Here is a 14,686-nt window from a genome sequence, read left to right as displayed (position 1 = left end):
TATGGACACAATGTAGTAATAATGAGAACTGCAACATGTTTGGTAGGACTAAGATGATGTCTCCATAGAGTTCCATGGCAATGTTGGTTTCCTTGCAGAAAGGGTTTCCATGTTTCATGTCAACTTGATGAGAAGTGCCAGTCAAGCTGATGTCTGTGCTGAGGACCATGGCATTTCATCCCTGTGTTTAGCAGTAGTGCATTCTGAAAAAGTTCTTGTGTGGAACAAGTTTTCTAAGATTTGTAAGACTTCAGGCATGCAGGATGGCTTTTGACACTGGGAATGCAAGTAGGGTTGGTTTCTCATATGGAAGATGTTAATATTAAGGAGTGTTTAGAAAAACCGTTTGGTTGTATTATATTGCTGGTGTATTTGGCCAAAATCTCTTGGGCAAACCTGGAATAAATGGGTTTTTGACTAAGCAGACAGGGGTCTAAGTCACCATAATATAAAGCAGATGAAGAACTCCTGAAAGCTGTTGCAAGAATTTTCATCAGCTTTTTCTTGCCCAACTTTTTTTTAAATTTTGTAAAAAAAAATTTCCCCCCAGAATTTTTTGAGCCTTACCTGCTGAAGGCCTAGAGATGGCAAAGTGGTTAGGGAGAGCAGAAGGAGAGGTGATCCTGTAGTATAAAGGCCATAGCTGAGGAGAAAGAAAGGCTGTTTTCTTCCTCAGACTCTTGCTAGCATCTTGTCTTCAAAACCATATTTTAGTCAAATTGGATTTTGTTAATTAGATATCAATTAAATGTGGACAGATTATGTAGAGCGTGATGAAACTCATGCTTGTACAAAAATGCAGATATCTTTAGGGATCTTGCTTTTTGAATTATGCATGATCTGCTGCTGTAGCAGATCCTTTTAGTCTTAGATGAGAGAATTTTTGCAAACTTTCCTGCATCAGTAGTAAACAGAGAATACTAGAGAGCATCTAGTGTCAGGAATGTATAAATTTTCATTTCCTCCAAACCGAACTATTACACAAGCATAAAAATTCAGAGTTTATAGTGTTGGTTGTTGGTGGTTTTTTTCCTGGAAGTGTGGCAGAATTTATCAAAAGGGTCACAGAAATTGTGATGAGGCTCTTGAGACTTGCTGTTCTGATCTACATTACAGCAACTTCAATTGGAAGGGAAATAGAACTGAAACCTCTTGCCTCTGAAACATAGGCGTTGTTGACAATACTTTGTAAAGGTTGGTGGAAAAAGTGGCTGAGTTTTCTGGGAATTTCATACTATGATTCTTTCCTCTGATCTTTGAAGTCTGGCAGCATCTTGTTTATCCAACAAGAGTTCTACTTGTGAAAATGTTTGTTCTGAAGAATTTGCAAGTTCTTAACCTTTAACATATGTGGTTTCTTGTGGTTTGGAAAGGATCCGTATGGTTTTTCCCTTACGTAGAATTTCCTCCACATAGCAACTAGGCTACTTGAGTAGTTTCAGTAGTCATGTGTATTTTTGATTCATTGGATATTAAGTTTAGCATAAGAAAGAAAATATTCTCCAAATCTAAAATTATAAATGTTACTGTCATTGTGGGACAAGTTTAACAACTGCTACAGAAGTTCTCTTAACTTAAAATGGAGTACTACATTTTTTTACAAGGGAGATGACCATTAGCAGAAACAAATTATAAATTGATGTGATATGGAAAATCAGAAGTTTTTTTCAGATAGGTTGATATGGGGACTTTTATGAACATATCTTGAATTCTTTAACGCTGACACCTTTGTGCCAAAGTGCTGTAAAGGGTGGTCATGCCTTTACAGTACTGGTAGTTTTCAAATGAAGGTTTTTCTTCATCTTTAACATAACTAGAATTCAATCTTGGCTGTCTGAAAATTAATCCACCTGTTTAATCTGTGCTGTGCTACCTTTACAATAAAATAATTAATTCATGCCCATCTTACCATGTCTTTCTTCCTTTGGTAATTGCATGCTAACACTGTTAAGTAATATAAAGCACAGATTTTCTGAGGTTTCTGTGGCTGTAGAAAGGTAGATACAGGCTTTGTATGTGCAGAACATTATATATGGTTTCGTTTTTCACTCTGTATGAGACTAATTATTTCAAGCTGCTTAATTACACTCTTTTCCTTTTAATGTCTTCATAATGGAAATCTTCCTATTAAAATGAAAGGATTTCTATTTCAGAAAAATAGAGTGAAACTTTTCTAAGGTTTTTTTATTTAATCACAATCTATTCACATGAGGTTTATTCTACTAGTATTTGACTCTGCCGCTTGCTCAATGTCACTAACACAAGGATTTTGAAGAGTTTTTCAAAGCTGGGTTTTATAGACAAGGGAAGCAAGCTTCCACCAAACTGTGCTGAAAATTCATTAGCACATTGGGGATCATTAGCACAACTGGGCATCCCATTGTGCTCCTCTGACCATTGGACCAGTCAAAATTGGAAAAGGATGCTGCTAAAGCTGTTATTAGTACTGGAAGAGGTTTGCTGCAAAAAATTCTTGTCTGTTGTCACTTACATGGAGATGGGTCTCAGAAACCAATATTAGAAACATTCCAACTGATGTGATTGCTTTAGTGGTGGCTACAAGGAGATTTATGCTTGTGCTTTTTACATTTTCCTTTGGGATGTGACTGTCATGTCTCAGAATTTTTCTTCCAGCTCTCTAATCAGGAAGATCCATGTTAGGAGACATAACCTTTTTGGAATGAAAAACCAATGCTTACCTTTTCTATTGCTCTCTAAAGGGAAGTTGTCCTACATGCCTGTAGCCATTACATCCACTTTCCCTTGAGAAACTGGGGATATGTGTGTGTGTTGATTATAACAGACTTCATAGGGCCTCAGATCAAGTGACATTGCTGGACAGAAGCTCTGATCCGTCACATCCTACCAAGCATTTAATTGCTGTATTAGAGAGGAGGGGGAGATTGTTCTTTTTTTGCCAGACATTGTTAAAGGTTTTTGTACTTAGAAGTCAAGCAAAAGATAGTTTTGACAGATATTGCAGTGCCTTGGATTGCCATTATTGCAGGTAAGTAATTTTCTGTCTGTAAGACAGAGAGGGATTCGTTGTACGCTCTAAGCAATTTTTTTTTTTGTTAGGCAACACTTGCTAGTACCACAGAATCTTTTCTGGTTAATGTTGATTGCAGTGAGCATATTTCTAGACATCTGTTGCATGGCTAGATCATAATCAATGGTGGGTGTTTTTTTCCTTTTTGTAAATAAACTTCTCCCCCTCTCTCTCTCTCTCTCTCTCTTTTTAAATTTCTGTAGGACCTGGGGATAACGAAAGTGGGTCATATGAAGCGAATTCTCCAGGGAATTAAGGAGGTCGGCAAGAACGCTCCTTTGTCCGAAGTGTAATTATGCTGGTGCTCTCCCTAGAGAGAAAGGAAAGTTGCTGGAGAAGCAAAGCTGTTGCAGGCACTTAGCTGTCTTTATAGTTTACTCTATGGAAAAATAAGCACTGGTGTTTGTACAGGCTAGTATCTGAATTCTTGTGTGGTGAAGAGCTTGCTGTGATAGTATGAAAGGATTTGTGCCAAAAAAAAAAAAAAAAAAAAAAAAAAAAAGGAACAAGTGGTATGTTTTGCGAAGACATTTTCTTGGTGTGCCAACTTGGCCAGTTTGGATAAGCACATTTTGATAAATCGATTGGTTTATGGTGAACTGCGCTCACTGGAAAATATAATCAAGAAATGATTGCTTTGCTTACATGCAGCTTAGTATGCCTCTTCTTATGCTGCAGCAAGATACCATTGTACAGCACGAGGTTGTCTGGTTATCCTTCCGAGGCGTAGCTCCGTAAAACCTTCTGTGCAGGAGACCGAGAGGTTTTGGAGCTTCAACACATGAGCCTAGCAGTGCCACAGGTACCCAGCACTTGCTGGCCACACAGAAGGGGGGAGAGATACCTTGCGATACCATGAATGCAAACTGTAATGCATGGTATGCCTGCCTGAATTATCTGTTGTTCTGTTGCATGACACATCTGATACTCTAAACACTTGAACAACTTTTATATCAGTTTGAATGAGGTTTAATCTATTACTACTTGAGTGTCTTTTTTATTTTCAGTTTCAGGCACTTTTCTATTCTTCAGTGTTGTGTTATGCCTAAAATGTGTTCTACAGCAAAGGATGTGTGGGTGTGGAAACTTAGCATTTGTGCCATATTCAGCAGATTATATGCATTATATATGATTGAAACAGTGTACAGTTAGATTTTAAAATATACCATGTACAGAAGGTATATCAGGTAACTAACTTATGAGTATTCTTGAAAGACTGGTACCTCACAAAAATATCAGTTGGCTTCCTGCATGGAAAATGATAAAGAATTTTCTCATGGTGCATTTTGATGTAGTCATTCAGTTATCTTACACATCTGTAGCATATTTGAACTTCTAGGCACTAATGATTTTATTTATTCTGTTGTTCAAAAGGCAGATTGAAAGATTAATGGAAATTTTTTATAGGAAAATTCATTTATTTATCATACATAAGAGTTCTAAAATGTAGCAGCTAATTTGATTTTTGTGGGGTAAGCTTTTACTCATTGCTAATTAATTGTTAATTTAAAAAGTCTCTGTATGCATTTCTTTACAAAGGCATCAACTTGTTTCTTGTCAGCACTCCTACATTGGTAGATCATAAAATATAAAATACAAGCTCTAAGGTTTTCCACTATGCATGCAAAGATGAATCACATGCAAGGTAGTAATCCATGAGTGTAAACAGGTTAAAAAATGAAAACCATCTTTGTTTAGAAATTGCATTAGACCAGAGTTTATAAGGTTATTTACAATTTACTTAAATGAAACATAGCTTCATAATTGATTTTCCTGGTTAATTTTTCACAAAAAATATTAATCTAGTAGAAAAATAACTTGCATATAGCTAAAAAAAAAACCTACTTAAATGTTTGAGATGAAATTATATTGTACCACAGAAAACTTGCACAGGATTGCTGTCTCCTTCCTGTTCCTAACGTGTCATTGCGGCATGAGGAACACTTGACTTTTACTTAATTAAGTAGCTTTGACATTTCTGACTGGTTAAAGAGTATCTTGATATATATTTATGTTTTCCTTGTAAGCATCAGAGTAAGGTTTCATTTCTTCTTCCCAAAGCTTATTTTCCCCATTCAAAGGGGCCAATGTCAAGTACTACATCCTGGTTTTGCCCTCCCGTTCTCATGAGTATGATGGGCATCGTCCCTTGGAAAATAGATGGGTATTGTCCCCTGGAAAGTAAAATCTATTCCCCTCATTGCTCTACTGAAAAAAAAAAAAAAAATAATCAAAAGGAGCAAACCAGGCCTCATTTATATCCACTTATAGTACTATGTGCTCTTGCTGCTGTAGGCTCAACAGGCACCATTCTGGGAGCTCTGTGGACATAACTGATTGTTCTGGTAAACGAACAAAAGTAAAAGGCTATGTTCCATTAGGTTTTCCATAAAAACCAAACCAAAATCCCTTTGCCAAGTGACATGATTTTCATGCTGTTTTATGAAAAGCATATGGAAACAATGGAAAGTTAGGCAAACAGTGGTAGATTATAAATATTTATTAATGTACTTGACATTCACCCCTTTAATGATGTTCAGATGGCATCTGTCAAGTCTTCGCAAGTTGTATTTCTTTTTCTCTTTGTTTCTCTGTAAGCTACGTTCTATTTTAATGTGTGGCAGCATTCTAAAATACAAATGTTACGGTAGATGGCATAGTTAATCTTCCTGGTTGATTCAAAGACATAATACATTGAAGAACTTTCTTTGCTTTCCTGACTGTAGGATACACTCTCTTTACAACTTTCAGCCTTGCTATACGCAACGTTAAGATGGGCTATGGAACAGGATCTCTTCAGATCACTGTAGAGTCTACGCTGAGTATATTAAAAAAATGGGAGCTGCTTTTAGGCAGGGAAAATGGGCAAATATTGTTTGTAATGCTACTTTCTTATGGCACTCCTCAAATTACCTCAGTATAGGACAACTGATGAATTGTCTTTGTATAATTCATTTTTTTTAGATGACCACCAAAGAATTTAATATTGATTGTCCTAAGCAGAAGGGTTTTTTTAAACGTGCAAGTAGGAAAAAAAAATTATAAGCATCATTTATGCTGTATTTATTAGATGCCCAGAAGAGCAAATTTTATGCAACTTTATGCCTTAGACGAGTGTTGGCTATGAAATCTAAATGCGTCTGACAAGGAGGCTCTAACTATTTTACAGGGTTTCTCTGCCGAGGTCATGGGTCATAACTGTGTTTAGTGATGAGGCTTTTCTAAAAAAAAGACTTTTGAACACATTGTTACTATCTCATGATTATTGTAATTTCCAAGTATTTGGGTTTTTTCCTTACTGCTGTAAAAGTCCCAGTTCCTAGAACTAAGGACACACATAGCTACATTTTTAATGAACTTAATTCTTTATAATTTTATCCTGATGTTTAAAGTGTTTCAAAGCATATATCCCAATATTTCAACAAAAATAAGGTAAACACATCCCCTGACAGTACTTAGTTTTTTAGAAAGCAAGTTATCCCAATAGATCTTGTGGAGGCCTATTCAACATGCTAGATTCATCAAGACAAAAAATCACTATACAAAGTTCACTGGATGATTTTTTTATTTCTCTAGTCGAATAAACTTAATTTCTGTAGTGACCCAGCATACCTTAAAATTTGAAAGGAATACAAAGTGATAGGCTTTTTTTTTTTTTTAGTGGTTGGTATTCATATAGATGAAATGCCCTACACCTCAGAAAGGAGAAGAGGAGAAATGCATATTTTAAAATGGCAGCAAATTGCCAAGTGCATGTTTCTGTTTTGTCATTTTCTAATAGGATTTTTCCAGTTCATTGTATTCAATTGCTGTAGCAACCTCTGATTCCAGTCATGCAAGTATTGCCTTTAATGCCTAATGCCGCCTTCTTAGAAACAGAATGATATCAGGCAAAATCATGGTTGTAGGTGTTGGGGTTTTTTTAGAATACTATAAAGAAAAAACTTGTTCAAAAATGAATATTTTTATACGATGGCAATTGCAAATTTTCTTTATGATACATTTTTATGTATTTCCCCATAACCACTATTTTTTTCGTGAATATCTCTTTCAAAAAAAAAATAATATTTTACACGTGGAAGAACAGTAAAAGGAAAGCATGTAATCAAAAACCCTCCCAGGTTATTTCAATCCAGTATTTCTTGCTTAGAGGCTGGAGTAAACATGCTTGGTCCTGTAAATAATAAATAGAAATAATCTTTCACTCTCCATCCCTGCCCAAAGAAATTTGTACTGCAATGTTGTATAGCTGTAATTCAAACAAAAGGAATTGATTTTTTTTGTAATGGTTCCTTTCATATTTTCCTACGATCTTTATAGAGATATGGATAACCTGCCAATTCTGACTTTTTCATTGAACTCAGTGATGCTAATTCACTTAATGAAAATTTCATAATGCCTTGATAATGAGCAGATCTTATTTCAAGGGTAAAATTATCAGTGTTTTTCAATGCGTCTAGTCTTCCTTTTGGGAAAACTGGCAGGAGGCCTTTTTCACATGTAATGGAAAATGAATACATAAAGCAAATATGAGAGAATGTTCCATAGTCCTACTTTAGAAATACATGTAAAACTATGTATTGTCCATAGATAATTCTACAATGGACATGTAAGACAAAACCCCCCACAGTGATTCCATTTTGCTTGATGCTTCTTATTAATGATTGGACTACTAATGTTTACTCCTGTTTCTCCATTGCTCTCTCTGTGCCCCTAAGTATTGAGTTCTTGCATGTAAGTTTGACAGCTCTGGTAACTAATGATCAGCAGTGCAAAAAGTCTTTGTGAAAGGTAAAGTCACAAGTGATGTATATCATTGAGGATAACTGAGCTGGAGCAAAGTATTTAGCTTACAGTCAGGAAATCATCTTGTCACTTGTGTGAGAGCCATATAAAATTATATGACTAATAACATAATTTTTTCACCCCAGTAACATAAGTACCTCTCCACTGCAGTGTCCTGAGTAGCACATTTATACCATGAGCTCTACTATTTTTTTTTTATTCTGTTTTCATAGATTGTGTGGTTTTGGTATGATTTTCATATCATCAAGGTTTGATGCTGCTTATTCTAACTGCGAAGATTTAATGTTTGTAGGAACTGTACATGACTGTATTGCTGTCTTAAGTAAAAGGAGCATGACCTGAGGAAGCTGAGGAGTTTGGACAGGACTTAAAATATCTCTGCTCCCTCTTCAGAGATGAATGGTAGTGTCAGTGGGATTGATAAAGCATCATTTGGTAATTACCAATAGAAGATCTTTACTGGTTGTATAAATTCCTGTATTTATATATAGAATACAGTGTGGAACGTGATCTTTTTTACAAAAAGAAAACATTTTCTAGTTCTTTTCTACTACTGTTGCATTAGGTTTAATAGCTCTGTTAAGGGTTAGCTTACGTACTTGAAATGCACATTTCTGCTGTACAGAAGCCCAGTCTGTTTCTCAGCAGTTATATTCCATTTGAAAGCAGTCTGGAGACTTCCAGGAGACTATTCCTGTAGCCAGTTGGAGCTAATACCAAAATTCATAGCAACTTCTGTAGGCTTAATAGTGATAACCCTCAATGTTTTAACTGAAAAAAAAAAAAAAAATCATTTCGAAAAGGTTTTGGTTTTTTTCAGACTGTAGAATTCAACTTAAAATGTCACCCCCTCATCATCTGTAAATAATAAAATAGCAGCACTGTTAACACTTCGGCAAACTAGCAAAATGCTGGCAAATACAGACCTGAGAGTATTCCTGGACAAATTGTCATGAATTTAGCTATAGTGGTTAAACAACCTCCACCTTCAGAGCAGTCAACAGAAAATTCATATATGTACATGGTAGGATTATAAACATTTATTTTAAATAATTGAAGACCTTGTCTCCCAGTTGACAGAAACACTTTCTATATAAAGTTCTTTGGGATTTTGACTTCATACAACCTGTTGCTTATATTAGTGAGGGCAGAAGAAGCTGGTGCATAACTTATGTTTAACACACAGGTTCAAGCCTCTGCTGATGTTCTCACGCTGCTTCCCAGCTCCTGTGTCTGGATGACTTCCCAGATGCTTGACAAGATGAGACCCTTGACGTCTGCCCCCCCTCTTCTGTTCAGAAGAGCTGGACAGGTAGGCTAGGAGAAAGCTGTATGATGCTCCAGGAGACCTAGACTGACCCGGCCTTCAGGCTCCAGTCTGGCATAGCCATAGTGGACTAAAATACTCTTGCAATCCCCGCTGAGAGCTGTATTTAGCTTGCCATACCACTAACAATTAGCAATAGCTAATGGAATGTCCTTTAATAGAGATGTGTTTTGGCTAACTCCACAGCTGTCTAAGACTTCTGAAAATACCAGAAATTATGGTAGCTATTAGTAGAACAAGTATGTAAGTGAGTAATCTGTATTTTATTCTATGGAACAGTCGCTTTGGAAAAATATATTTGTAGTATGATTGAAAGATTAGTGTTAGGATTGGAAAGATACTGAAGGTAAAAGCAATACAGTGCAGAGTTTAAAGTAGAATGAATTTGCAAAAAAGCCCCACAACTTCATATGAAACAATTTTTTTAGGAAGCTGTGTTGAATATAGGTATAGCTATGTTATATGAGAGCATGTGAACTGGAAGATGAAACCAAGAAGAAATGAACTAAAAGTAAAATTGGTTAGTTTGTTGGAAACAGTGTGAAAAGCCAAAAATAAAATCCTGGCAAGTGCCCCAAATCTCTACTATGAATGTTTAAAGTGAATTAGCATTTTAAATCCTACCTTGATTAATCTAAAGTATTAATTGGATAGAAAACTTTTTAATTTATTTAGTAACCTGACAATGTCATTAACAGGGAAAGAGTTACAGATAAAACTGTCTTTCTCCCTGCATTGGTTGAAGTAAGCTCTGCTTGGGACTAATTCTCTCTGCAGTTACAGTCAATTATTATGTGAATGGGGAGGCTGAGGAAAGCTGTCCAGAGCTGCTTGGTCTGGCTTTTCAGGGAGGGAGAGCACGTGTGCTGACAAGTAGGGCCTGGGGGGCTCTTAATCAGAATTTTAAGAATATATGATTGTCTACTTGGACAGTTTGTGAAGGTTTACAATGAGCACACAGACATGCAGATACTCACCGTGAAGGTTTCTAGTGCACTGTTCTCTCACAAGATGCCAACTTTCTATATTGCAATAGGCGTATGGACGGGGGGTGAGCAAGCGGCTGCATGGTGCTTAGTTGCCAGCTGGAGTTAAACCACAACAACCGCTTAGACAGATTTCAGAGGATTTTCTATGGGCATCTGTCATTTGTGGTGTCTGTACTTTCTGCCCTGGATTTCTCTCCTTAAAACGTGCACTTGGAAAAATGGAGTCTCGTCCACCTATAGCAAAAATTATTATTTTTCCCCTCAAGGAGCACAGCTTATGAACTGCCCTGAAATAATTCATTTCATTAGCCACCTCTTACATCATGTCCTTTGAATCCTAAAAGAGCTGAAACACGGGACCTCCCTAGAGCTGCCAGTTACCTAGTAATTTAGTTTGTTGAAGATTGTATGTTGAGGGGATCATCAGAGGGCAAGACGACATTCACAGCAGAAGATGAGATGTGCGATAGATGGGATCTGTGCATGAAGAGTACAAGCTGCTGGGGAGCTTGTGAGGTGAAGAGGGCCTGATCTCTGCACCTGAGATCTGGTCCTTCTGCATTGCTGTCATCACACACAAATCATTTAATGACATTTAATACTAGCAGCTTCCTCTCTTAATTCACAGTGATGACAAATATACCAGTGATAACAAAACTTCTACTGTCGTAACTGTACGTTCAGAGTAGATATTTCTTAAATCCTGAGGGCTATGGAATTGCATGAATGTATTTGTAGTGTATGTTCTGGCATTTAAAAAAGCATTTAATTTCATCTAAAAGTATTTTAAAAGTCCTGAGAGGATCCCAGCCCAACGTGGATGGTTTCTCTCATTAGCTAGGCTTGTCACTTAAACTAGTACTCCAGTCAAGTACAGCTGTTAGTTCATTCTGTAGTAACATCCACTTACTTGCATGAGTGGGTGCTTAAAATGCACATAAAAGTGTTGCAGAGATGTGACACTGTCTAGTTTTCTGAATAACTCTTTATATTTGGGTCTGAATAGCATTTTGCAGCAAAAAGGTGAAACACACAATTTCCACTGAATTGAAAAACATGTTCAATAGAAAATGAAAACATCTGACGTGATTTGTACTGATTTAGGTAAAAACTACGGCACGCTCAGTAGTTTCTGCCCTTCATTTCCCCTTGGTCCTGCTCACACCACAGGAAAATTCATTGTCTTTGCAAACATATAGATCTGTTGGGACTTAGGCATGTGCTTACCTTTAAATGGCATTTTAGTCCCCCTGGGAGATTGCTACCATGTATTTCAGTTTTAGCATTTATGTGTAAGCCTACAGAGGATTTAGGTAGGTAGAAATTGCTCCTCACATAAAAGTTATCCTCAGATTGATCAATGGTAGCCTTTTAAATGCCATACCTATGAATGTTGTTCTCTTGCCAGTAGTTGCGTGTGCATGTTTGTAGAGATGTAGTATCTAGTTTGTAGTCTATATGTGCGTGCACACCTGTACATATATATGTATATACATACCCTGGTTTTGCCCAGAATGCCAACTTGTGTGTAGAGCCAAAAAAACTTAAAACTATACAATGCTTGAGATGCTGCATTGTTTTTATTATAATATTTTTTATATCAGATGAATTGCAGGATGTTTACAGATGCTTATTAATATTTAACTTATACAATGGAGTGGCAGGATGTTTATGATTGTTGTCAGCTAAAGAATTGTATATGATTCTGGGTGAAATTTTGGCTTTGTTGAAATCCTTGGCAAAACTCCCACTGATCTCACTGGGGCCAAGATTAAACCCCGCTGAATCTATTGTTTACTGGCTATTTTCCTACTGTGATTTTTTTTTTTTTTTTAATGAGTGAGATGTATTTATTTTTTCCCAATGTGAAATCTGCAGTTGCTATTTGGATTTTTCTACAGAGCCTGCGAACTCCAACACAGGTGGGAATATATGCCTTAGAGAATGTACAGAATTTTTCATTGATCTGGTCCTTGGATATGTCTAAGAAAATACCTTCTAAAATAACTTTTGTAAGATTTAATACAGAATCTTCTAAAAACAAACCACCTATCTTACCTCTGCCCCAAAGAGGGCATGCAGTGTGGCAGGTGAAAATGAAGAAGTATTTTCTGATGAATAAAAAGTAGGCCCTCCTATTTTGTATACCTGCTGATTTCATACTGCTCACCTGGCTCTGCAGATCTAGAATGAGACACTTGAAGTACCTCATCCAAAAGTACCTTATCGGAGGAAAAAAAAAGTTATATATTATATGGCTTTAGACTTCTCATCAAGACATGGAGGTATGTATCTTCAGAGCCAGTCTGTAGAATGCATGGATGAATAAAATTATGAAAATACTTAGTGGTAAGGCAAATCAGACAACTGCTTGACCTTAGAGAAATCGCTTGTTAAGAGACAGAAGGATCAGTTCTTTAATAGCACCAGGGAGGAAAAATACTGTAATGCAGCGCTTCCTAAATCCCTTTCCAGGGTATCTTTTAATTGTGTATGCTCTAAGTGTATTCTTCCTGTAAAAAGACATAAGGCTGTGAAACTGCTAAATAGATACATCTTAATTTCTTCATCTAAGGCTAAAAATACCATCTTTAACAAGAGATATCATGCACTTTGAAATATATGTGTCTGGAACAGGTAAGTTTGTATTCATTGTAGATAGTCCTCCCAGGGATACAGTAGGATTTGTAAAATGAGTAGTTATGCCAATGTTATCAAAAGCTGAAGAAATAGCAAGCCAGCTGAATTCCCCCATTCAGGCTTTTTCTAAAGACACCTGTGCAAATGCCCACCACTCCCAGGAATCTTTTCCTATAATTTTGCTTTAGAAAGAATCATATTCAGATTCCTACTTCTCCCCTTGCTAATCAGGAAGGAAGTATGCACCTTGGTTGAACTTTCCAGGACTTTGTTGGCTATAGAAACAGACCTCAAAAGAATAAACAGTTGAGGCAACCAGTAGGCTCGTGGAGGATCCACAGGACCGTGCCTGGGCTCACCATTCTGTTGGATCCAATTACAGGTTTGGGGGGAAAAAGCTCCTGTTGCACTACGGCTGCTGCTGGTGGCAAACCTCCGTGGTTATTAGTGAGAGCAGGCGGGTGCCCAAGTGGGCGGACAACTTCCCTTTTGCACGTTCGTTATCTTTCTGTAATTCTAATCAGTACTGGAGTTCAGGATATACCATTAGTTGTCTGAAAGGCCCTGACGAGTAGAGGGTATGTGAGGAGATGAGGGGGGAGTGGCTGGAGGTCTGGATTCTGCCTTTAGTTTCCTGCCGTGGAGCTGGTGCAAGACTGGGGGCAACTCACTTTAACCTTTGTGTGCCTCACTTTCTCCGCCTGTGGGAGTAAGGATGCTTACCACCTTTGTACAGCCCCCTTGAGACCTATAGGAAAGCACTGGTATATAAGCGGCTAAGTTTTACTGACACTATTACATGTAGTATAAATAAATGACTTTTGTCCGTTACACTGCAAAAATTGCTTTTCCTAGTTTCAGTTCTGACTATTCGATGACCTGCGACATTCTGGGTAGTCAGTTTTGAAGCTTAGCGGTTGCTCTAGTACTTACAATTACACACATGGCGGGCTCTGTTTGCTGCAGAAAAGGGTAAAACTTTAAACTGCCTGACAAAACTTGCCAATGAAGTATATCTAACAGAGCAGGGGTGTAACTTTGGCTTTATTTACTTGTAATAATGGTAAGGAACAGTGAATTTTGTTTGTTTACATACTGTTTACAATGGCACAGTTTTATTTTTAATATATAAAAAAACCAATTGAGGTATTTATTGCATATACTATTTTAAAGATGTTTTATGTGTTTTCACCTTTGGAATATATTGTTACATTTCCTTGTACAGATAATTTGGGTGGCTTTGTTAATATAGTTAGTAATTTTTATGACTACTAAGTGACCAGTTTTCCGTGCCTTTTTATTGTTGGATGCATGATTACATATTTATTATTGTATGGAAGTCACTGAGATGTGTATTTTTGTATTCTGCTGGAAGCAATGGTTGATTTTATTGTACATGATAAGAGATGCCTTCATATTGGGCACTCGTATGAGATCTTCCTTCTCAAATAAACAGAATGCATTCAATGTACCTTCCTTAAGTCCTTGAATTTTTTTTCCGTGTCTGGAAGTCAATGGAAATTCTTGAATGTCATGACACTGAATTTTAGATGTTGTCCACTCAAAATGTGGGCTGCTACCAATGTCATCAAATCCAAACCAAAATTCCCCATTGAAATCAATGCAATGGCAAGCCCTTGGCACAGTGTAAGCCTTTGTAATTTAAAAGAAAACTCTGTATGTTAAACTTAATAAAATTTGGATGAGTGACTATCAAGTACCATTTCCATTCAGTCTGCCACACACTGCCTGAAAGTTGTTTTATATTACAGGCTTCGAATACAGCTTTTAAACATACTTTATATGGCTATGTGCAAGCCCACATGTAACTTATAAGTAGGTCCCTGTGCATGTAGGTGTTTACATTTGCAGGGA

General features: G+C 36.9%; 1 protein-coding gene across 4 annotated transcripts in view; it reads left to right on the top strand.

Moving 5' to 3' along the window:
* The window catches only part of DGKH (diacylglycerol kinase eta), a 173,711-nt gene extending 159,429 nt beyond the window's left edge, over positions 1-14,282 (top strand). For 3 of the 4 annotated variants that reach the window (XM_037377163.1, XM_037377162.1, XM_037377164.1), the window contains one exon: positions 3,253-14,282. In XM_037377163.1, coding sequence (XP_037233060.1) covers positions 3,253-3,305 — 53 coding nt within the window. In that variant the 3' untranslated portion in view covers positions 3,306-14,282. The remainder of the gene's footprint in view (positions 1-3,252) is intronic. The other variant, XR_005102610.1, reaches the window with a different exon arrangement.
* Positions 14,283-14,686: the final 404 nt, after the last annotated feature.

This window comes from Falco rusticolus, chromosome 2 (genome assembly GCF_015220075.1).
Source record: "Falco rusticolus isolate bFalRus1 chromosome 2, bFalRus1.pri, whole genome shotgun sequence".
Taxonomy (NCBI): domain Eukaryota; kingdom Metazoa; phylum Chordata; class Aves; order Falconiformes; family Falconidae; genus Falco; species Falco rusticolus.
This window is presented reverse-complemented; position numbering and strand designations above follow the sequence as displayed.